This window comes from Apis florea, unplaced genomic scaffold (genome assembly GCF_048593485.1).
Source record: "Apis florea isolate Af1SG1 unplaced genomic scaffold, ASM4859348v1 contig_3803_pilon, whole genome shotgun sequence".
Taxonomy (NCBI): Eukaryota; Metazoa; Arthropoda; class Insecta; order Hymenoptera; family Apidae; genus Apis; species Apis florea.
In genome coordinates this window covers 1,790,734-1,817,294 of record NW_028256864.1, presented here as the reverse complement: position 1 = coordinate 1,817,294, position 26,561 = coordinate 1,790,734, and the positions used below count along the sequence as shown (strand labels likewise).

The window sequence follows — 26,561 nt, the reverse complement described above, 5'->3', positions numbered from 1 at the left end:
ATAGGGAATGGACGGTGAAATGTACGTAGGAGGATGATGATTTCAAGGGGAAATGAAATTTGGAGAATTCGGAGGAAAGGACTCGAATTTGTCCTTTCTCGTTTCATCTGGGGGAAAAAAAAAAAAAGAAAAATGAATGGAAGTTAGAAAATTCTCGGAGAAATATGAAATTATATGAAGAGAATCGACTTTACGCATTCTCTGTTTCATGGTGAAAGAGAGAACGGATGCTTGTCGAGATGTAGAGAACGAATGAATGACTCAGGGATGAAATTTGGAAAATTCGGACGAGAGGAGGGAATGACTTTATCCTTTGTTTCATTGCGCATAGTATGAATACTTGTTAAAATTCGGGGATAATTGATATGATGAAATTTGGAAAATTCAGAGGTGGGAATGAAATCAAAGAGGATCGACTTTACGATTTTGTTTTATGCTCGCATAGCGAGAATTTGTTTGTTAAAATAATTGATACGAGGATAAAATTTAGAAAATTCAGGAAATCGAAACTGAACCGAGTTTATGCCCCGTTTCATCCTGCATTGTTGCAAATATTTGTATAAAATTTAAAAAACAATGGTTCAGAAGTATTTAGAAAATTTTGTGAAACGTGAATCGGGAAAAAACTCTTTTTTTTTTTTTTTTTTTAATCCTCTTTGTTCCATCGTATCTTTTATTTCCTTATTTCCTTTTTCAACTTTATCCTCCATTTTATCGCAGATTATATATTAAAATCTAGAGAATAATTTCTCATCCGTTTCATCGCGTCTTCCACGTTTTTTCTTAGATCTGTCTTTATTTAAATTTAAAAGAAATTTATGGAGATCGATTTTATTTCAATGTACATCGTGTATTTGTTAAAATGTAGAATCACGAATGGGATCAGGAATGAAATTTAGAAAATTCAGAGGATGCAGGAATGGATGCAGAAAACCGATCACGTTTCATAGCGTGAACATGTTCTCATTCGAGTCTCGGAAATCGTGTGATTTTTATTCTAAAAATTGGATACAGGATTTTACCTGAAAATAGAAAATATCCGCATGAAGTATCTTTAAGTACAGTGTCGCCTAAATATAGAATATTCTCTCGAGCATTTTAAATTTCTCTTAGCACTTTTTTCAAGAAACTACATCCCCTTGAAAAAGCACATTATATAACATAAAAATACATTCGCTTTTTCCATGCGAAAATATACAGGGAGTACAGAGAAATGAAGGGACGAAAGGAGGGAGAAAAAGAGATACGGGAAATTTGCCTATTCAAAAATTCTTATCGTTCCACGTCCTTTTAATTTAAATTTTGATGAAATGAACCGAATATCTATCTATTCTATACGAATCCTATACTAAACTCGAAAAAGGATGTGCATCAAGCGTAATTCAATTGTGATCTCGATTGCTGAGCTTGTTTGTTTGCCGAATCACTCGATAAAGACAGTTAAAAACTTCGCCGTGTAACATATTCGAGTTATTAAAACAAATCGTTTATCCCATCCTTTAAATGCTCTCGCGATCTTTTCCTTCCTTCCAACTCGATTATTCCAAGCAGAAAAAAAAAAAAAAAAAAAAAAAACAATTTCCAGCGAAAATACTTTCTCCCCCTCTTTACCACCAATGTTGTTTCGCGGTCCCCTTCCTTATTTGCCTGCTTGCCCAGCTAGTTTCGGTTTCCTCGGATTATTCTTTCCATTAACGAACCTTCCTTCCCATTTTCTTCGAGCGAGGAAAGAGAAAACACGGTTGAAACCGTGTTACCGTGTGCGTAAACTCGAAAAGTTTACCTCGAAAAACTTTCTCACCCCCCTCGTGGCGGTGAGAAAGAGAATATAGGGGTTGAGAAACGAGTCGAGTAATCAAGGAGGAGGCGAGAAGGCGTTTAAAAGGATGACGCAAAGCTTAGAAAGCTTACGCATTTGGGAAAATTTTAGTGTCACCGATCAAGGATTACCTTTCGCTCGGATCATTTTGATCCGTCGCGTGTAAAATCGTAAAAGAAGGAGGGGAAAAAATAGGCGGACGGAAGAGAAAGGCAAAATACCTCCGCAGTAGGATTTACAGAGAGAGAGAGACACTTAAAACCAGCATTATTTTCCATATGGCCTTTCAAACGATCACTTTGAAAAGTATGATTGAACGCGGCGCGCGCGTCTCGAAGCAAAGCGTTTAGCGCTTCGATTGATGAAAGAGGGATTGCAACGAGTCATTGTAATCTTGGAACGACGCGTTTATGAATCAATCTTAACCCTTATCGATCCTCTTTCTTTTATATTTTCAACTCGTTCGCAAAAGAACTCCAAACTAAGTGGTAAAAAGACGACGAGTGTTGCGAATAAGCGTGTCTCTTCGATATTTTTGCGTAAGGATAACTTCATCCAAAATATAATTATCGCTCGATATATCCATTACTTGTCGAAACATTTCTAGATGCACGAGAAAATATATTTTCCTTTACAAATTGGAAAGGAGACCAACATATAAACCTCGCTAATTAGACCTTATTTCCCCTTGCAAACGGATAATCAGGCACGGATGGAAATTTAGCTTAGATCGGAAGAAAACTCTTGTTTAATCGGACGTAGAAATAACGAGCGCCCATTGTTCCAGAGAGCGGGCTCGACGACATGAACTCGAGCGGGGAGTCAGGCGGGACGATGACCGAGGACTACGAGGTGCCAGGCTGCGGCCCGCAGGAGGAGGAGACAGGCTCGAACCTGCCCGTTTGGGAAGCCGCGGCCGCCTCCCTCACGCTGGGCTTCCTCGTCTTGGCCACGGTGCTGGGGAACGCGCTTGTCATCCTGAGCGTGTTCACCTACAGGCCCCTTCGAATCGTTCAGAACTTCTTCATCGTTTCTCTGGCTGTCGCTGACCTGGCCGTCGCGATCCTCGTGATGCCGTTCAACGTCGCCTACCTCCTCCTCGGCAAGTGGATATTCGGCATACACCTGTGCAAACTCTGGCTAACCTGCGACGTGCTTTGCTGCACGGCGAGCATACTGAATCTTTGCGCGATCGCCCTCGACCGTTACTGGGCGATCACGGATCCCATCAATTACGCCCAGAAACGCACCCTGAAGAGGGTTCTGGCGACCATAGCTGGGGTGTGGATCCTGTCAGGCGCGATCAGCTCGCCGCCCCTCGCCGGTTGGAACGACTGGCCCGAGGAGTTGGAGCCGGGTACGCCATGCCAGTTGACCAGAAGGCAGGGGTACGTGATCTACTCGTCCCTGGGCTCGTTCTTCATCCCGTTGCTGTTGATGAGCCTCGTCTATCTCGAGATATTCCTCGCGACGAGGAGGCGGCTGAGGGAGCGCGCCAGGCAGAGCAGGATAAACGCTGTCCAGTCGACCAGGCACCGCGAGGCGGACGACGCCGAGGAATCCGTGAGCTCGGAGACGAATCACAACGAGAGGTCGACGCCTCGGTCGCACGCGAAACCCTCGTTGATCGACGACGAGCCGACCGAGGTGACGTTGGGCGGCGGTGGCACCTCGTCCTCGAGGCGGGCGACTACGGGGAGCAGGGCACCGGCCACCACGACGACCGTGTACCAATTCATCGAGGAGCGGCAGAGGATCTCGTTGTCGAAGGAGAGGCGAGCCGCGAGGACGCTGGGCGTGATTATGGGCGTGTTCGTCGTTTGCTGGTTACCCTTCTTTCTCATGTACGTGATCGTGCCGTTCTGCCCGGCTTGTTGCCCCTCGGATCGTATGGTCTACTTCATCACGTGGCTCGGTTACGTGAACAGCGCTCTCAACCCCCTCATCTACACGATCTTCAATCTCGACTACAGGAGAGCGTTCAGAAGGTTGTTGCGCATCCGTTGAGTCTGCAACGCTTGTTATCGCATCTGTTACGAAATTGTGGGAAATTGTTCCCGAAAAACGCTCGTCGAGAAACGGGATTGGTCGTCGAGAGGATTTTGTCGAGGATGATCGAAACGTTTGTTGGGAAGAAGCCAAGTCGAGTCAAGGATATTCTTCGAGTTGCGTACAAAAAGTCGTTATTTTTCGCGGGGGGAGAAGGAAGAAAAGTGTAAAATATCGCGTCCATTTTCGTCGAGACAAAAGAGAGTCGCGAGCGAAGCGATTAAGCGATCGAAGAGCGAGCATCTGATAGTCTAATTTAGCGAGGATATTCGCTCCCAGAAGAGTCGTTCCATTAAACTTGTTCCATTAATCCTGCGAAGCGCGCGGCCAGGAATTTTAAGGAAATGAAGTCGCCGCCCCTGTTCGATTGTCCTATACCTCATTTCATCCGTCGTTACGCGTTTGAGTTTGGCTCAACGATAATTCACCGCTATCTTCGATCAGTCATGAATAATGGAAAATCGGCTCGAATTCGATCGCCGCAACTCGGTCGTCTCGTTTCGAACGAGCAAGATCTTCGAACGAATTGAACGGAGGAGGAGGTTGTGGTGGAACAGGCGTCGTGTAAAAATTCGATCTCGACGTCGAGTCTGATCGTTCCATTTCCTAAGGAGCCTTGTAAAATATTGCTCTCCCGAGAATATTCGAATATTCTTGATGAATCGGTGTGGAATATGGCGAGCCTCTTTAAATTTCTTTCGCCCAGCTTCCACCTCTTTCGTTGCATAAGAGATGGGATCGCGTGGTTAGGTTAGGTTGTTGCGCGTGAAACGTTGCCAAATTTATTACTAAACGTGAAAATTCAACGCGGTTGAACGCGATTCAACGTGGAATCTCCAAGTGTTAATTATTCGACATGTAAATCTTGATCATTGGTGTAAAAAAATTCAAGTTAGATTCACCAGTCTTTCAGCGAGTAAATAATCTATCAAGAATTCGATAGAATTTCATCTGCAACAGCCTAATTTCGACGCAAGATGGACGGCCAAGACTGCTTCTCGTCGCCAATCTCAATAGCCGAGCAGAGAAATTCACGTTTACGAATAGGAATTTTCTACGAAACCGACCAAGACTCCAGTTAAGATGTTTTAGAAGATAGAATTTACGTATCCTAGGTGGTGTACAAGCACGTGTGTACGTTGTATTTCACCTAAATGTCGGTGGCGCACAAGGTGATTACAACCCGTTCGGCGGTCTTTTAATAGAGAAAATCGAGCGGGTGTTTTATTCGTGGAACAATGGGGACAGTTACCCTCCTCCTGATGGCCGATGATCATTCTGTTAAGCAGTCCTCGTGAAAAAGAACGTTTTGTTTGATGTCGGCTGCTTGCTTCCTCGATTGCAATCTTTCCATTCTTCAAAGATGAATTCTTCCGGGCGGAGTGTCCGTGAGATTCATGGCCGTAAAGACAGCCAATTGGAAATCTCGATTCGACAGATTGTAACCGAGTCAAGGTTGTTTCTTCTTGAGAGAGTAAATGCGTTTTTTTTTCTCTTTCTCTTATTTTATAATCTCTTAATTAATCACAGCTTTGCATAGTTCTACTTTTTTGATCACCAGAATTTTTCTGTATTAAATTGTATCGTACATTTTATTTATAATTACGTATTGTGCAAAATTTTGTCTATTTAAGATTAATTTTATTGATTAACTGAAAATTATTCTTGTCATACAAGTACGTATTTCACGGTCTTTTTCGATTTAAATCCCCTGTTTTAAAATTAATTAGAACATACAGTTTTTGGTCAAAAAGATTAGGATCACTCACGCATTTTTAACACTTTTTTTTTTTGTTTTTAGTAAAATTTAAAGACCTAAACGAAATTATTCACGCGTATAAAAAGAATCATTAAAAAATTATTAAACAAACATAAATACAATAATACAAACCGATAAATCAAGTTATATGAATAAAAGCACGAAAAATGTTGAAAATCGAACGATCCTAATTTCCTTTTTTTTTTTCCGATCAAAAAGTGTAAACGCGGGGCATAATTTCCACAATTTTTGATTCTACGATCCTATAATGAATGCACATCGATCGATTCGTTCGAAATTTCAAATCGACGGACAAAATCGATTTTCTGGACACGAGAGAATTCTCTCTCGTGTTCTCCCCCGAGCAAGCAAGCAAGATCACGGTGTAACGGACAAGTAGTTCTCGTTACGTGGATAGTCGTGGTGTAGTTGGTCGATTTTTCTTGGAAAGCGTACTGGCGTGACCGGTCCGCGAGGAAAAACTTTCTCAGGAGAAGGAACATCGATCATCGGGAGGAGGGGAAACTAGAGGCGAAGAATTCCGTTTTTTCTTCTTCTTTTTTTTCTTTCTTTCTTAGCAACGACCGTGGGATATCCCTGAATGTGCGGAGTAGACAGTTACCTAATCCCGTTCATTATCAATCGCGAACACGGTTGTGAATATCGAATGGCAGAAGGGAAATCCAAGGAATTCGGAATTGGGAGAAGGCGTGAGAAAAGAGGGAAGGACAAAAAAAAAGGGGAAGGGGGGGGAGAAAATTATAAGTCGCAGAAGCTACACGCCACAGTGTCGAGAAGAAAGAAAATGGTGGAACGACGAACGACGGTCTGCATGTATCTCTCTGTATAAAAAATTACATTTAAGTCGCCTCCAATCTTCTTCCCATTGACACGCAGTTTAAAGCGCACACGAATCGTGTACAGAGCGCGTTCGCGCGCGAGCCGAATACAAAAAGTTGGCTCTTCGTGCATCGGCCGTTCGTCGGCGATGCGTTGGAAAAAAAGGAAAAAAAAAAAAAACGAAAAAAAAAATCATTCTCTAATGGGGGGAGGGGGAAAAAAAACGAGAGAGAAAAAAAAAAGAAAAAAGTATACAAAAAAAAAAAAAAAAAAAAATATTCCTCGACACATATCGAAGATTGAAAGATCGCCAACAACGTGAAAATCGCCATCGTTTTATTAAGCGCGATGATTCAGGTGGTAATAATATAACGCGCGACGAATCAGTTGCTCGTTAATAGGGCATCGAGGACAATGGGTTTACCCGGCTGACGTGCCGTCGATGATCGGATTCGCGCGCGTCGTTTGTCTCGTATGCGTCGAATGATCGAAGCACGAGGAGTTAAATTAAAACGAGTCGTTACCGATTAACGAGGGAATAGGTGACATGTTTGCCGTCCCCTCGAGTGCCGCGCCAAATCAAATGAAGAAACGAAGCGCGAAGGTAAAAAAAAAAAAGAGAGAAAAAAAAAAGAAAGAAAAAAGAAGAGAGAGAGAAAAGTAATGGAGGAAGAGGAGGAGGGGGGAGGGAGTAGGGGAAGAAGAAAGAGAAAACAAGAAGGATAAACGTGGGTAGGGAGCGTGTGTAACTCGTAGATAGGTAACTCGTGTGTGAAAGGAGATCGCGCGAAAGGTGGTGTTCGAAAAAAACCACCTCGACCTCGTCACCACAGGGCGCTTTATAATAAGGTTGTGATAAGGTTGTGAGAAACAAGTTCGTAGCCGTGCTACGAACACCACAAGATTTTTAATTATTAGGTTAGACAAATGAGCATTACTTTATTCGTGGCACTGTCCAAACGCGGCACGGAATTCCTATCCAAGAGAGGATTAAACGCGACGCTTGAACAATTTTAAACTGGACTCGGTCGGTTGAGGCCGAGCTCGAGCTCGCGTTTCCTTTTAAGTAAGTGAAATTGTTAAAATTCCTAAATTTCTTTTCTTTCTTTTCCTCTCCTTTCATTCCGCTCTCTTTGCTTCTTTCTCGACATCGTGTCGTCAAGGTTACCGCCTTCTTTCATTTCCCTTCTAAAAATGGCCAACTTTTTTTTTTTCTATTCGCGTTATTTTTTTTCTTTTTCTTCCCTTCCCCCCCCCCCCGCCCCTCCGTTTACACGCGTACCTCCCTTTTCATAGTGGCAAACTCTGTTAACAGTGACAGTGACTATTACGACACTCACATTCTCGGAACGAAGTGCTCGTAAAATGTGAGCTGTACAGTTGCTGCTCCCTTCCTCCTCTATTAAACTTGTAAACGAGGGGGTCAGGGAAATCGGTTATCGCAAATTTTCTCCATCGCTGCTTTTACCATCGATCGAATACGTTCAACGATCGAGGAACGATCTCGTCAAATTCAATGATCAGCGCGATTATTCCTTCCCTTTGTCTACGTTTCAGCAATTTTCCACCAATTTTTCGCCACTCTCATTATCATTTTGATAAAATTGTCTCTCCTGTATTATATAACCATCTGCGAATTGGATTAAAACACTTTTATTTCACTTTCAATTTTTCTTCTTTCGCTCGTTATCTCTTTTCTTTTCCTTTCTTTCTTTTTTTTTTTTAACGAATATTTAAAATATTTCAGCAACACGTGTTTCAACGCGTCCGCATTTAAAAACGGCTGGCAATCAATACGTGATACCCGCATCCGTAAAAAAAAAAAAAAAATCCCATGCGAAATTTGTTTCGAGGCAATTTCCCTATCATTCGTTTTTCTATCGAAGAAGAACGAAAGAAATACGCGGGGCGAAAAATAGGAAATGGAAAGAGAGAAGGAAAAATAAATAAATAAATAAATAAATAAATAAAAATTGGGGAAAAAAATATTTCGGATAAAAAAATATTTCGTTCTGATATATCGCGTTTTTTAGTCGATACGAGAATAGTTTCCATTTATACGTTCCTTTCTTTTTTTTTTTTTTTTTTTTTTTTTGATGAATTCTATACGTGTTTTTCGAATTCCTCGAATCTTTGTCCTCGTGTCACGAACGAACACCGCTAAAATTAGTATTGCGTGTCGTGAAGCAATTAGAAAGTTGTTTGAAAGATGCTTGCCCGTATCAGCCGATTCGTTTCGTTCGTTTCAGTTAATTCCCGTATCAGTTTGTAACGATTGCCATGTTTCTTTCGTTTATTTTATCGATAACGTAAACGGCCCGTTTGATGAACATTTATTGAAAATTTCCAATCAATTTGATGGATATTTTTTAATTTATTTTCCACTGTGATTCGATTAATTAGTTTTCTAGATCCATTCTTTTCTCGGCAAATTATTGAAAAAAGGTATATATAATACAGGAGAAAATCTTTGTCGCGTTTATCAGATGAATTTCCAATAAGAAAGTATTATTTCATTCATTTATTCTTAATTTTTCATGATATTTTTAGAAATTTGTATTTTTACGCATAACTTTTTATATTATCATAATACAATGAACTTTTTATTTTAGTAGCCTCTCATTAATCATAGTTTTATTAGTAGATATATTTTCTTATTATACAAATTTTCAATCTTTTTTAGAGATTAAAATTTATGAAAAATTGATCATTTTGTTTATTATTATTATTATTTTTTTTTTTTAACAAGTCATTAAATAAAAACTTGATCAAATAAAGTTTTACTTATCTATTTCTAATTCTTAATGCAGAAACTTAATAATTTTTATACTATAGTACAATAATTTATTTATTTTAATAAACTTTTATTCTTAATATTATTACATTCTTTATTACGAGAATAGATAAATTATTGTAATTTATTATAATTTCAGATGAATCAGATTTGGCTAAAAATTTTTTTAAATAACAGTTTGAAAATAATTGTTTTAAATAATGTTATTTTCAATTAAAATTTTCTTTACTTGATCAATTAAAAGAATTCGATATAATTCAATCATTTCTTAATGGAAAACTCATCCCTTTTCAGAACTATATTGAACAATAAATAATAATCATACTAATAAACATGTAACAATGGCAAATAACCAATAATTTATTTCGTGAAACGTTAAACGAATAATTTCATCGCTTCCTCGCTTTCTTTTCTTTACAATCCTTAAACAATTAACTCGTCGCAACTGGCCGATTTATTCTTGCCTTATGGCGAACGATAAACTCTTTTTTACCATCGGCCAGTAATCGAACGATCGGCGCGAAATTTTGAATTATCCCCTCTTCAAATTTTCCTTCCCTTCTGTTTCTTCTTCCTTTTTATCTTTGCGTCATTATTACCATTCTATAACATTCTCTAATTTAATCATCTTTCCACGTCCTCGGCTAATTCGATACAAACGATGTGCTTCTTTCCTCGGTCGAGGAAGATTAAAGTCCGTCCCCTGTATAATACGTTGCTTGTATGCGTTCCAATTACTTTCTACACGATTTTTTTTCCACACGATTCTTTTCTCAAGTGTACAAAAGTGTAACGTATCTAGTTTGAAAAGTTTTATCGAGGTTGCGTTTGAACGATTGTTGAACTCCTCTCTCGATCGTTCTTGGATGGGAAGTTCGGCAGTGCGTAGAGATATTATTGTACTACATGATATATTATACATTAAACCATTACATTTACTTACATACATCCATATTAGCAGGTTGATTTTCGAGCAATCGTTTCGCGGATCGACGAATTAATTACTTCATCCATTTTTCCATCTCTCTCTCTCTCTCTCTCTCTCTCTCTCTCTCTCTCTCTCTCTCTCTCTCTTCCATTCCTCTTTTCCTCTATCCTATCTATATATCCTCCTTTTCTTTTTTTGTATACTTTGCAAAGTATACAGAGTCGAGATATTTTTGAGAAATTCTGTCCGAAATTCGCGGGCTTTTCCCGCGCTGCTGTTTTTTATAGTCGTTTATCGTCAAAAAAAAAGAAAAAAGGAAAACGAAGTACATAATTGCAGATTGATCCGCGAAACGCTGACGACGATTATTATATTATAACGATAATATGAATTATTACGTAAAAAGGAGAAAAAAAAAGAAAAAAAAAAAAAATTGGGCCTGGTCGCCCAAATCGAGAGAAAACACTACGCTAGATACGTATAACATATACATAAATATATTATATATATATATATATTATATATACACATCTAGTTATATCGAACTAATACTCCATTGGTTGTGATTTACAAGTATAGCAATACAGGAGCTCGAGTCCCGCGGCCTGGAGCTTCCCTCTCCGAACGAATTTATATAGATTGAACGCGCGACCAAATTTTCGGGGATGTTTGAACATGTCAACGAGGATGTTAATTTGAAAAGATTTGTCTTCTAATTTATCCCCTCGTCCGTGTTCGTTAAAAGTGGACAGTGAGCCAGCGAAATAATTTAAGATTGTTACATATACGTTTTTAACCATCGGTTGCATTCGTTTTGTGCGTTCGTAAAAAAAAAAAAAAAAAAAAAAGAAGAAAAAGAAAGAAAAGAAAGATATCCTCGAAAATAGATGTCGCCTCGTTCGTTATATATACAAAAATTAGCCTGGAAACGACAAACGCGTGCACTTTTTCATATCAAATGGGGGAAATATTTTTATTTTCGGCTTTTTGATGTTAATTAAATATCCACGCGCGAGCATGGATGGCGAAATAAATCGTTAACGAGGTTAAACCCCGTCCCCCCCGTGTTTCAACTTTGTTGGTATAAAAAAATTTCAGAAACCTTGCCCGAAACCTTCTCTCAACGGGCGAAAATTTGTTTTGAATTTCGGTTGATGATCCTCGCAATCCATCCGGTTCATTACCGGATGTTGTTCGTTAATTTGAGAAGAGAGAATTTTCTTCTCCTACTCGAGGCTATCGATCGATATTAACCACGAATATTACTCGAACAATCGAACTGGAATCCATTTCCAACGCGAGTCAGTCAATTTCGGAGCGCGTGTATCCACATTTGCTCCGATCATAATCTCTGTGTACATACGTTGAAAAAGAAAATTCGCAAAGTTCACGAAACGAATCATCATGGAAAAAGTGATATCTGAGAAAATGAGAACGGATCTGAAAATTGGCAAGAAACAACAACGACAAGATAAATAATTTAAAGAAATTTTCTAATAGACGAATGAGAAACAGTTATTTTTAAAATGTTAAATAAAAAAACAAATAATTCTGTAATAAATTCATTTCTTTTCTTTACTCTTCTTTAAGAATATTAAATCGAAAACTTTTTATTGTTTGATATCTGCACATTATATTTCAGCATACTGCAAATTTTTGTTGCTCTACAAATGGCTTTCTTTATTTCATAAAACCAAAAATAATTTTAGAAGTAACTGTAACGTACGCTCATGTTTTTTTTTTTTTAAAAAACGTCCCTTCATTCATTGATGTAAATAAACAACAAATTATCGGTCGTATAACGAATCGAATTCACCTAGTTTAATTTAAGAGGGAAGGGAGAGGAAACGCTCCGGTCGCGTCCCGGAAGCACGGACCATCGAGTGTTCATGTGAGCCTGCCGCTTGAGTAAATAATAAAGTGTAAATATTAAAATAAAATTGATGAACAATTCAAAACCAAATGCATTCGTGTACGAATGTGGAGAGCGCAGTGTATGAATGGTAAAAATCTGTCGAAACGACTGTCGATCCTCTTCTCTGACGCGAGGAAACCTTGTTAAACCAGAAGCGAAAAAAATCTGTGTCGATCTACTATTGCGAAAGATGCAGTGGAATTTCCACACGGAACCATTCTTGCGATTTTTTAAACGTTTCACCCCTATTCAATCTTCGTTATGTGTTTGCTCTTAATTCGAAGAGAGAGAGAGAGAGAGAGGGGGAGAGAGAGGGAGAAAAAAGATGAAGGAAAGAGAAAAGAGAAAAACGAGAGAAGGAAATAATAAAAAGGAAAACCAGACGAGAATTTTCAACTTCGCACGAAATTCGTTACTTCTCGACCGTGTATACCACTCTGTATGTCATCCATGAAGCTCCAATATCGCAAAGTGCCCTTCGCGGTGAATCACTTTAATTATTTTCAAGCCGAAAGTACCGCATATCTGATTTCCATATTTCGTATTTCACGTTTCTCGTGGATTAACCGTGCACAAATACCACCACCTATGCGGCTCTCGGTCCAATTTCGCGACTTTTAAACTTTCGTTTCAGTTCGTGATCCTTAAACAAACACGCCAAGTGTGACAAGTCTTGAAATTTAATTTGCCATCTCTTTCTTTCGCAACCCTGTCTTTTTCTAATAATAATTTACGTTTATTTCGCACCAATCGAATTAAACTTTCGCCGGTGTATCATTCATTATCACGAGCAATGATGAACATTTATTATTTATTTATTTATCTGCCCATCATGATATATTATAATGTGTTCGTCTCGAGAATGATTACTCGGTATCATCTATTTGAGATGTATTTTAATTTTATTTTTTATAATTATTACATGTTATGTGTAATGTGAAATACATAATAACGAAATTGGGATTCAATTCAATTGGGATAATTTGTCAAATCTTCCTAAATTATTATTTGATTTATGCAAGTTTCGTTCCAGTTTTAATTTATTCATCCAATTTTTGAATATAGAAGATTTTTATACAGTCAAGTTGATTCTCGAACACAACACTGTTTTCTTCTTCTTTTTTAAAGTCATCTATACCAAATTATATTTCATTTATAGGCACACAATTTCTACATGAATTTGTTAATTTATTAAGATTTTCTATTAATATAAGAATATATGTACGTAATTTTAGATATACACGTATAAATACATAGTATATGTACAAAATATAACTTTCAATATTATACAGAGATCTTATAAATTTTTATATAAATTCTCAAGAAGTTGATCTTACTATTTATGTCGTTTGAGAGTCAACTTAATTCTATACATTATCGGTAAGTATTTCATCACAGGATATTAATCCCTAATTTATCGATTGAAATGAAAAATTACTAAATAATCCATCATTTTTTATACTCTCGCAAAATTGAAATATCACCACAAGAAATCTATTTAAAAGTGTTGAATACTCGTGAACAATAGTACATCTTTAAACCGTAAATTCATGCCTGGAGAATGAACGTGTTACATCTTCTATCCACCGTCAAGGCATAAATATTTTTAATCACTTCTCTTCCATTTCTAATCTTAATTACACGCTCTCTCCTTGAAAGATTAAAAAATAGCTGAGAAAAAAAAAATAAAAATAAATAAAAAACGCGCTTATTATCCATTTAGAACAATGGTTCCCTGTCGAAATTCCACGCGTCTCTCGTGCGAATGAAAAATGAGAAGGAAATAAAAAATCAGAACGAGAAAAAACGAAATTATATATATATATATCCATAAATACACACGCACACGCATCACACCAATATGTAGCAGTAAAATGTAGAATGTCCTTTTTTTCGGATGTGATTAATCTCCTGAAAGCACCTCCATTCTCTCGAGCTCGTCTACGTGCACACAGAATTATTGTAGGAAAAATCAAAACTAAAGTATAGTGTAGTACGGTTGCCAAAGCTTCTCGTTGAGGGATAAAATCAGGCTGTGCTTTATCCGCACCAAAGTTTGCGACTTTTGCGGTGTTTGTACACGGTACATCTCGCCGGCAAAAGTAAACGTTCATCGAGTTCGTTTCACTCTTTTCCCGCTCTGTCCATCCACAGAGTGATCGTGACGAATTATTGTTTTTACTTTATGATTTCCTTTTTTTTTTTTTTTATCCAAGTTTTAACCGTTTGCACTCAGAAACGTTTTTTTAAAACGTTCTACCCTGCCAAATTTAAGAATAAAAATTGTACAATTTTGGGTTTAATATGAGCGAGAGATATAAACGAGGTTTGCATTTCCATTTCCATTTCCGTGATATTTTACGATGTGTTATTTTTGAAATTTCAATTCCACCGAGAACAAAGAGTAGGTTTCTTTTTTTTTTTATAAAATTTATATTGTAGAAATAATTTGGTTGGTTAAAAAATTTGTATTGAATAGCGTAAAAAGTCACTTTAATTTGACATAATTAAATAGTAGAAGCTTACTTATCCAGAGTTGTAAGCAATTTAAGTTCGTCTTAGATGAGACAGACACAAGATAGAGACATCTCCTTTAATCCAACGAAAAATTAAATTGCTTGTAACTATAAATATAACGAATAATCGATCTTAATCGATCAATTTTTGTATATCATTTTTCTTTCTTTCTGCCTTCAACATCTACTTAAATCTAAAATATCGATCCTCCAACTGCGTTCCACGAATACACCAACGCAATATATGTTATCAAGATATTATTCATTCATATTCGTTCGCTAAATATTAATTCCTGATCATCGGTAATTTCATTGTCGAAGAATCCCCAATTCTTTGCAGTTGTTTTCTATTTTTCCACTATGTTCTTTATATTAAAACGTGGCTTTCCCCCCCCCCCCCAAAAAAAAAAAAATTCCTCTCCACGTATCAAGATTAATTTACACCACACAATACCCGACATTCCGAGTGCAAACGGTGAACGTCGATTGTATATCCTATATAAACGAATTCGAGGGTTGGCCACGATTCAATGCCGCCCACGTATTACCCAGGTATTTGAAAATCCGCACGCGCGTAATAATCGCGACAACGAGACAATAGAACGTAATCCCCCTTCAGGGAGCAACGCGGTATTCGCCCCGCCATTATTAATAATCTGATTTGAATAATCTCGTCCCATGAAAAGCAATCTTATCGTGTCTCGTTATCGTTTCAAAAACGATCGTTTGATAAATATTACATTACATCGTCACCCTCGTTCTCAGGGTATCGAAGTCGGTTATCGAAGGAGAGGGGCACCATTTTTAAAACACCATTTTACTTCTAATTGCTGACATTAAAAAAAGGTTAATTGTCCGTGGTTATAAATGTACTGGAGATACTATTAATCTCTTTCTACAATTACGTGTTTTTTCTTTTTTTTTTTTTTAGAAACGTGTATTATTTTGCCTCTTTTATGAATTGGTTGACATTTATGAAAGGTGTAATAAAAAAAGAGAATAACGTTGTTATAATTATTAGGTAATTATTGCATTGAAAATATTTATCTTGTCGTCGTATATATTAGGTTATCAATTAATCTAAATTGACTTTTTTATTTTGATATTTAGAGAGAGTATAAATATTTTTCGATTGCCAAAAGATTTTATTGAACTTCTTTTCTATTATTTTGTTTATACCTTTTCTTATATTCTATCTGTATTAACATCTGTATAACAATTCATAAAATTTGGCAAACAAATTGAACCATCTGAACCGTTAAACTCATATTAAGAAATAATCCATAAATAAATATCTGTTCAGATGTAATAAGAAAGAGGTAACAAATATCGTTTTGCAAAAGAAAAAGATGATTTTTCGATACACGTTCCTTTCATGCCCATTCCCTCCCATCCCCTAAATCCAAAACTCGAGTCTAATCACTCGTGGCAAGATTTAAGGGGTAGGACTTTACCGTGCAATTTTATTCGAGCTCGAGAGCTAACCTTTCGCGCGTTGCATGCACTGAATCGCCGACAAATCGTCCGCCGGAATTATTGGAGCCTTTCGTTTACCCGCGTTCCACGATCGGTCGCGTGTTGGCCGGGCAACGCTCACTTTTCTTTTGTAACGGAAATAAAGGGAACCCGACATTATTATTATAGCGTGTCGAACTCGAAAGTTCGTTCGAATATCCCCTTTTGTTGTAGCCCTGGAATTTCACTTAAGGAATAATATTCCGCGGATCTCGTTTGTCGAAATTCACTCGCCCCTTTGGGGCGAGTGCATTACGAAAGTTTCGCAACAGCGGATTGTTTCACGCTTGGCAAACGAGTGACGAAATGCACGGTATCCTTGGAATGAAACGATATTTGGAACGATCGAGGATCGTGCAGCCGGAACGGAAGAAATTCAATTGTTACAACAATTTTTGAATTGAACAATCGTGTTGCCAGAATATCTTTTGTTCGTGAAAAATATATATTATTTTTCTTATAGAGATATTTATAAGTAGAAGTTTTGATGATAATGTTAAAATGCTTCTACTAGAATTGCTTGTTATTGTTTCGAAATTTTGATAAAACGAAATAAGAATAAATTATGTTTTATTATTTATCGTAAAAAGAAGAACCAAATATATATAGTTTCCAAATATAAAAAAATTTTCCAAAAATTAAAATACAGAGTTATTTATAATTATATAGTAATTATTACGTGGAAATATATGTTTTTTTCAATTATTTTGCTGAAAAGAATATATAACGTTACGATATTTGAACTAGAAATGAATATTTCGTCGATTGATACAGGATTTTGCAAATGAACTTTTCTTTGAAGTGATGATGAGATAAATAAGATTTTTAATGTTTATATTGAAATTTCTATCTTTTATTTTCGATAAACAATAAATGATATTTGCTCGTGATTTAAATATGAAAGAAATAATATTTTCAAATAATGGAATTATTAAATAGAAGAATAATTTCAAGTTTTCTCCAGTTTTAATTATTCCATATTAATTTTATAAACAATCTCTTTAAAATTACCATAAACGAATCTCTCTCTCTCTCTCTCTCTCTCTCTCTAGCTGCAGTTTTTCATTACATCTGCACCTCAAATCAACATATTATCGAATTATGCAAAAACAATCCATGTTATTTCCTATCCGCGTAATACATCAAGCTTCTCGTTAAAGGATGAAACATTTTTTAAACAAATTGCTTTCGCGTTTATTTACAAATCTATCATCCTTATTTTTCCATACAATTACCATCAATCCGAAAAAACTTTCCATCGTCGTTTGCTTTCGTTCGGTTAAAAACTTTGTAATCAAATTTTTCGTCTCGATTGAAAAACATCCGAACAAAATCGAGCTTCTCCAATTTCCTCCTCTTTCGTTGTTTCATCCGAAAATTAATTCGTCGAGATTTCATTTCGCCTTCTTTAAATTCTCATCCAAAAAATTTCATTCGATCGGCGATTACTCTCGATTAACCAACGTACAAGATTAACGAGAAAAGAAAATTTTTTCAACCGCCAACCCCAATATTTATGCACGACCAACTCAAACCGCTGTCTAGTTTTTTTCACCCTCCTCCGTTTTCAGCGATTTTCTTCCATAAAACTGCTGAAATTCATTTTTTTTTTCGAGATCTATTTTTATACATCGTCGTGTACATGCGTTGAAAAAAAGAGAGAGAAACAGGAAGGGAAACAGAAAGAAAGGAGAACAGGGAAAATGAAGTCGAAATATGCATAGAGATGACCGGTGCCGGGTTCAATGAAAAATACATGAGCGCTCCCCCGAGGAAACTTCGTTATCGAGGTAAGTTGTAAAATCCACGCGAGCCGAGTGCTCGCTAATGTCTCTGATTAATGTTTTATGCATAGCGTGGCCACTTTTTTCCGCCTAGCTTTCCAGTTTGGAAATCACTTCTGTCTCGTTGGACGATTGAAAACTACCCAATTTATATTTAACTTCCCCACTTTATGAATCCCTGCTATATATATTCTTCCGCTCTATCTTCCTTGGCAAAAACGAACGTCTCGTGTACAAACAACGAAACGAAGATTCGAAAAAAATTCGACAAAAGGGACGACCCCTCCGCGAGCAGATAAAACGTGTATACATATATATTTCGATCCTATATATTTTCCCCCTCGTTATCCGTGCCCTCGTACACGCGTGGTATTTCTGCATAACACAAAGTACACAGGAAACACAGTTGCAATTACCTCCCTCGAGTGTACCCCTGTAAAACCCCTTTGCAATTCCGAAAGATAATTGCAAATGCCAGTCCGCTCTCGGGGCTTGCAAACAGTCCTGTTCGTCACAAAGGGTCCCCGTGAAACCCTAAAGTAACGAGCGGCTATTTCTAACGTTCGCCCTTAATAGTTCTCGAGGAAACAGGCCTGTACACCTCACCTACACTTTTTCACGCAAAAAAAAAAAAAAAAAAAAAAATACAAGCGCGAACCAACAACTCGTGATAAGAAACTCGCTTTCAGTTCTCTTTAAGGGAGCTCTCGTGTGCCCCTTTGAACCGGCCTCCCGTCCAATCTCCCGATCCACGCCTCTCCCGATCTCGATACGTTTCTCGAACACATTTCCGAAGTCATCGTCCAAGTGGAATTACGCCGCCACGCGATCGAAACTGGTGAAAATCGTGCAGATCGCGATACGGAAGGAGAAAGAAGAAGAAGAAGAAGAAGAAGAAAGAAAAGCAACGGGTTTTCTGCCCCCGTTTTCTCGCATCGCGGTCTCCCTAATGAAACTTTCTCCCTTCCAGAGATCTAGATAGGTGGGTAGGTGCGAAGCTGCTCTTTCATTTTCGTTCCCGGCGTCGGCCATTGTTTTAATGCCCATTGAAACCGCCCCCGGGGGGTCTGTGGCCACGATCTCGATGGCTCCTTTTCAATAATTCAATGACCGACCTTTCCTTTCCTTTCCTCCCCCCCCCCCCATTATTGTATTTTTCCAAAGCAGCTGGAATATCGTGATGGGGCGTGAGTTTTAAATTGTTCTCTTAATTCGAGAATAGTGTGCACGATGAGAAAATTTTATTTTATTTTCTCGTCGTAGTCGCGGGAAGTGTATGGAGAAATTTAGAGGAGGGGAGGGGGGGTTTTATTCGGTAAAAATAATTATTTCTAATCTCTCTAAGTTGAACAGCGAAGAAAATTATTGAAATATTTTTTTAAAGTTATGATTTCGACGAATGAAAAATTCTTCTTTCCAGGTTTAATTGATTGGTACACGTGGATCCACGTGGATGACTCGAGAAGAATTTCAAGAGTATATGAAAATGTTTGACATTTTCATTTTGCCAATTCTGTGCCAACATTACGCGAGGAAAATGCATGCAATTTTAAATGCAATCTAATCCCGATCAATTTTAAGGCTCAACAATTATTTATAATATATTTATGATATATTGTGTTTTGTTAAACTTATTATTTAATAATAGAATAGTTGAAAATTTTCAATCAATCGTAATTCGATCTTTTCATTGGAACGATAAAAATTCTAATTAATTAATAAAATATTTAATATACGGATAAAATAAGAATTGCTTTTAATTAAATTCAACATTCAATTCTCGTCTATAGCCATGATTCCGATTTCCTTTTCAATACAATTCAATGTAGTTCAATGATCAACCATTTCTTTTTTCTATTGTATTTTTTCCAAGTAATTGGAATGTCACGAACAGATATGATTTTTTTAAATTATTTTCTTAATACCTAACGTGCAACTTTGATAAATAAAACGACTGATAAAAAAGTTTTTCATTTCAACAATGCTCGATTATATATAGAAAAATCAATAATTGAAAGGAATAAATAATTTGACTGGTGTTATGATTTTTTTTTTAATTCAACAAATTGTTCAATCTATTTTGTTCATTGAAAAATTTTTTAAATGGCAAAATTTCTAAAAGTAAAGTTAATATTTTAAACACCATTTTAATTAAAAATAGAATATTCTTTTCAAAAGATATTAAAAATCTATTATTCTTTTATTTGAAAAAAACCCAATTGCATAAATAAGTAATAAAATGTATAAATATTAATAAAAAGAGAACTGTTTTCAGTTAAATTCTATACAACTCGTGGTCTATAGTCACGATCGATGGTTTCTTTTCAATTATAATTCAATAACCTTTTCTTCTTCTTTTTTTTTTTTATTAGATTTATTCTTTTCAGCATAATTTAAATATAACAAACAAGTATAATTTTTTTAATATAATTCTTGATTATTATCGGATGAAAAATTTTGACGAAAGAAATATAGAAAATAAATTCAATAGAATAATTTTCCATTTTGCTTGATGAGAAAAAAATTATAAATATTGAAATTGTAAAAATCACAATTTTTCTCCAACAATTCTCGATAATTCAGATTTTACATATACAATAATAACAGATCTTAAAAGATTTATAACTCTTGTATCAACTTTTCAGATTTATGGAGAAATAATTCTAAATACAACTTTAAGTCTCAACAATTTACTCTATTAGAATCTGTAAGAATCTAACAGAATTAAAATTTTCAATCACGATTCGATTTTCCCATTCGAAAAAGACTGCTTTTAAATTTTATATATCCCGTGTGCAATATTAATTTTTATTTGAAGTGATCTACATTTGTATCAAGAAATTATTCTTGGAATAATTAATAAGAGGTAAGCGCTTTGAAAACAGATGTAAATAATAAATTATCTATCATTGCAGATGCATAATCACCCACTATCGTACAATTTTACCAGCCAAGGACAATTTACCTGTTTATTATTACGACATAATTTACGATATAACGTCGCAACTAAAAAAGAAAAAAATGTAATTCCAATAAAAAGAGCCTAATACATATATGCATAAATATTACGTAAAATACAAGGAATGCAGGAGGTTGTTTGGAAACCTTGGCAACAGGGCAGTAAATTACCGATACAATGGTGAATTACAGCATGAAAGTAGCGATAAACTAGAGTTTATCTGGATACCGACCTCGGTGTCGAGCTACCGGCGTTAAGTGCACAAGAATTGATTGGTCCTTGATACCGGTTTATTAAATTTTTCCATGAATTCACGACTCTGCTGGACGATCTATCTACAGATCTCCTCGTATCTCGGTTGAAATTTGATAACCCTTTCTTAATCCCTATCAAAATTTTCATATATATATATTTTCATTTATCTATATAAAAATTTTAACTACAGTTCTTCGACTCAAATCCTCACCTCGATTCCAATCCACTCACAAGTTTATATATCGTTCCTTGAGAACGATCGTTCACGTCGAAACTGATTCTACGCTCGTAAATCGTTGCGGCGAGCAGCTGGAAACTGGGAAACGTTTCGGTGAATCGAATTAGGTGGCGGCGAGCAGTATTATTAAATACTTTGAATTCATGGGGTTGCCACAGGGCGGTCTACCGAGCATGATTCGGTCGAAAATTATGCTGCCTCGACGCTTAAGTCGGCCTGTAACACCCAATCGAACAGCAGTTTCCATTTCGCTCATGCCTCTGACAGATACGCCGTGAAATAGGTGTACGTTCGTTCGTTCTCTCGTGCCCTTGGCCCAATGCCTCGTTAATCATTCTCAATGAAGTTCCAGTTTACGCGGGAGTTAAAATTCTTCGCCAATATTCCCGGCGCGTAAATGAGAAATAGTTTTTATCGCCCCGTCAGAAAATCAATATTCGCGATTTCTGGAGGATCAACCAGTTTCGCGGAGGAGGGGAATAAATTGATGACGATGACAGTCTTTATTTCCATTATTGTTAGCATGCGTAGAACGAGCGTGCCTCGTGCAACGGTATATGATATTTTTTTTTTTTTTTCATTGATTTTACACGTGCCGTAGTAGTTGCCGTTAAAATTATGCGACTTTCATAAATCATTCAGATAAGGGAGATCTCATAGAGAGACAAAGTTTGCTAAATGAAATAACGATAATTTTCTTGACTTGGTAGATCAAATCTAAGTAATATATGTATATATATATATATATATATATATATATGTATTTGTTCTTTGCAAAATTCTAAAATATTATGAATAATTCTAAGATACGTGCAAAATATATGGTCGAAAATGAACGGTATTCGATGATATTCGGATGTTTTTTTTTTAATAATAGACTGGGAATTTTTATGCATTTAAACAAAATCTGTTCAAGTATTCGATTAAACACGTAGAAAATATTTGTTATGTAAAATAAATACGAAATTATATAGCTTGTATCTGTAATATACAATAATTTTTTCATAATTTTCTGATGTAAATTGATATCTCTTATTCATAAATTTAAAAAAAAAAATTATTCCACGCTACAAAACGTATTTAGAATAAGCAGAATACATTTTAGAATTTGCATTATTTTCTTTAATTACATATTGCTGTTGTTAACAATGTATCATTCAATATGTAATAATAAAATCTATTTAAAATGTGTGCTTGCATAAAAATTCACAGCTAATACAAACACACAAAAATCCATCTTTTCAAACTGCAATCTCAATTAATTCGCTTTTAAATTCCAAATACGAAATGGTAACCTTCATAAAAGCGTGCTACCATATAGTGTAATGCACATACCATATTCGACAAACATCACCCCTATATTTGCTTTTATACGAAAACTCAGATATTCGCTAGACACTCGAGAAAAATGTCATCCGCATACTATGTCGTAAATTCCAGAATCGACACGTTTTGATCCTTTTCGTTGGCTTTCATCGCGTGATGCGGCCGGTTTTTGCAATACCACTTTGCACTTTGAATTTCGACTGTATCGTGGACGAGAAGAGACGCTTGTTTAAAAAGATTATATATACATACATATACAAGTCTCCACTACTAGTGAAAGTGGAATAAACGAACGACGATTTAACGACGAAGGAGAATAAAATTCATCGAGATCGCGATTTTTGATTAATTTCAATTAGAGCAACGAGGGGGGAGGGTGATACCGATCGGAAATATAATATTCATAGAAAGTGCACATGAGCACTGTCGATGAAGCTTGGCTTGACACGCGCCAAGATTGTCCTTCTTTCTCTCTCTCTCTCTCTCTCTCTCTTATCTGCCTCTCTTCTCTTATCACGAGAGAAATTATTTATCGAAAATTCGCGCGAACGAGAACGGCAAACGTTTTGTGTACTGCATCAATTCTCGATATTACGTAAACGAGTTTAATTTGTGGCTAATGAAAATGAAAATGGGGTGAAATATCGCTTTTCAACGGGTGTTTCAAATCAGTGTGAAAAATGTAGTAGAAATTTGAGAATGATGATTTTTTTTTTAATATCAAGATCATCGTTGAATCTATCTTGAGTATAAATTAATCGATGCTAAGTTTAATAATTTCGTCTAAAATCGAAATTAAGTAAAAATTTATTCAATCGTTGTGACTTGATGATTTGCATTAAGTTTGATCTAATTTTTTTAATTTAGCCGACTATCGATCGTTGAAGAAACATTTTTATTGTAATAACGAACGACAATTTAAGTAAAAATTATTTACAAGTCTTTACTACTATTCAGAATGATAATTGATATTGTTTCGAAAATAATTATCTTGAAATTTTAAACAAACGGCGGATATAAGAATGAAGAAAAAGACGATTTGTTTCATTAAAAAATATTAATCAGGAGGAAAGTAGGGAAAGATGATATCATCGTTTCGAATCTTCAAAGATCAAATGTGATTCGACTTAAGGAGGTTCTAATTACTAGTTCTCTTTCTCTTTCTCCAAAGTAATGTCGTTTTGATAATGAAAATCCATTCGACGATGGAAAGGCGGGAAGGCGAGGAGTGTTCCGTCAAGGACTTCATTTTTATCCGTAGAACCTCTGTCTTTCTCTTCCATCCCTCCACACCTATCACTTTCTCTTTCTGTCTCCTCCATCCAACTAGCTTCGAACAGACGCACAGCCACGGAGACAATATCATACGTCGGGAAAATCGAAGAATGGGAAGCAACAAACGTATCTATATATATATATACATATATATATATATATATATATATATATATATATATATATATATACATATATATATATGCATGTCAAGGTGCCCCAATTTGCGTACGAATACGTGGAAAAAGCTCGGCTGTGATTTACAATACGGCGCCTAAGTATAGTACCCGGCATTGTTGGGAAAGAAATACTTTGTGTAAAAACAAAAAAAAAAAAAAAAAAAAAAAAGCGAACGAAACCGAGACACGAGAACGGGGGAGACGAAGAAAGGGGAGAAGAAAGGGGGACAGAAGGGGGTGGAAGAAGTAGCGGAGCAGGTAAGCTTTCACTGTGGCATTCACGCGGCAACCAGTATAGAAACATAAACGAGGATCCGAGGATCAACCCTCTCTCGAAGATTTACAGTCGTCTGATACCAACAACTTCCTCGAGTCGTTCAGTTTCCGGTCGACGCAGCGGTTTCTCGTCGAAGTTTACTCAAAATTTACGGATATACGTATACGATCTGATTATCCGATATTATATTAATCGTTTGTTAATTCCTGCTTTGAGAACAAATACCTTTGACAAAAATTTATCGCAAAATATAGAGGAACTTTTTGATCAAAGAGATATGGTTAAAAATCTGTATCTTTATGATTTAATACAGAAGATTTGCAATCAAACCAAAAATTAATATTTCCTTAAAGTTATCGAGTTTCCCCAATAATTTCTTTATCAAAATTTACAGGATGAGTTACGTAAAAAATGGTTATTTGAATATTGAGATTGTTTTAGAAAAAAAAAATGTTTCAGATCGTATTTGCATAGCTTCGAGTATATAATTTGACTATAATTATAAAATATATACAAATATAAATAATTTAAGATTATTAGCCTTGAATCTTAAAAATGGATCTTCGTATAATCTATACGCGTCCATTTAAAAGAATTGTTTATAAATTAAACATGTTTAAAACATAAAATTGCGTGTCTCTCGCCAATAACAGCTAAGATATTCAAGTAGCTCGCTCTAGATTCTTCACTCTGTGAAGAAACCTAAAAGAAGTATATAAATAGTTAATTGTTTTCAGAAACCGAAAACACATCTCTAAACGTTTCGTCCTTTTACCAAAATGTAGAGAGGGGGAAAAATCCTCGCGTTTTAATCATGATCAAAGAGTTACGTGTCGGTGTTAATTTCCTAGAAATTACATCAAACGAAATTCTTTTAAACTGTGCACCGTGTTTTCCGTTTATTTTATCAGTAGTCTGACTCGCGGCAATTAAAGTTTACTTCGCGATCTCCCCCCTCCTCCTTCTTCATTCCACTCCCTACACCTTTTTCATGATCCAATTTTCGTGGTTGGCCACGATTTTTCGGGCTATTTAATCGCGTCCACGCGGGCAAACACGACGATTATTTCGGGCCGAAAAAAAGGAAGAGGAGGAGGAGAAAGGAGGGGAAGGGGTGGCCAGTCAAGGAACGACTGATAAATTTATGTCGTTAAATCTGGCAAAGCTGAATTGGTCCCGCCTTTGTTGCGGCCCGCCGCCACCGGCAATAAATTCACGATTCCGATATCGGTCCTGCTAAAAGGTTACCGACGAATTAATAACCGATCGATCTATACCGGCCTGGCTCGAGGCTCGATGAGATTCGTAATTACATCGCGCGTCACCCCCTTATTTCTCTCGAGATTTAACGACCAATCGATCGGTCATACCTCCTCCTCCTCCTCCTCCTCCTCCTCCTCCTCCTCCTCCTCTCTTCCTCCCTGCTCTCCACCGTCCGTCCCGATTTTCTCAATGAATTGGACGCGTGTTATTTTTACTCCTGACTATAAATCTTTCCGTTTCATGCGACGTTTTATGCACGTGTGATTTTTCGGTCCCAACCATGGGAAACATGGGTTTCAAATAAAAATTTATCGATTTTCGTCATATTCGTCGTGTACGAATGGCGATGATAAAAATTTCCAGGATAATCTGTCCTCGTGGCTGGAATGAAGATTGGAGAGAGAGTTGTATAATTCTTTTGAACGCTACGTGAGCTGTTAAAACAAATTGGAAGGAATGTGTTTTATTATGGATTTTGTTCATTGTTTTTATTTATGAAATTGGTAATTGTAATACTTTTTATTATTCCAAGACTGTTAGAGTGACTTGTATTGGTGACAATTTGCTATATGTGCATTTTTAATTGGAAAGTTTATCAAGAAGAATACATGTAGATTAAAATAAAGTATATTTTTTTAAAAATTATAAGATGACAATCGTTTTCAAATAACATTCTATATTAAATGTTCTCCTTTAAATATAATTAAAAAGAATAAATATTATTACATTAACATTTATTGGACATCAATAAACCCTTCGAAACTCTTTCGTAATGGCAAATGATTGAAAAATTGTAGATATTAACACTTTTCAACTATTCTATTTCAAGCTTCATATTTAAAAGTATATAACGAGACGCTCGCATTGTTC

The 26,561-nt window shown here is 36.3% G+C and overlaps 1 protein-coding gene across 2 annotated transcripts in view; it reads left to right on the top strand.

Annotated features, from left to right (window-relative positions):
- Positions 1 to 19,959, top strand: part of Oct-TyrR (Octopamine-Tyramine receptor) — an 89,197-nt gene extending 69,238 nt beyond the window's left edge. The window contains exon 3 of one of the 2 annotated variants that reach the window (XR_015295003.1): positions 19,340 to 19,959. Coding sequence is in view for 1 of the 2 variants with exons in the window: in XM_012492604.3 (XP_012348058.1) it covers positions 2,624 to 3,826 (1,203 nt within the window). In the remaining variant the exon portion in view is untranslated. Of the gene's footprint in view, positions 1 to 2,606; positions 8,502 to 19,339 lie in introns of those variants that run through there. The other variant, XM_012492604.3, reaches the window with a different exon arrangement.
- Positions 19,960 to 26,561: the final 6,602 nt, after the last annotated feature.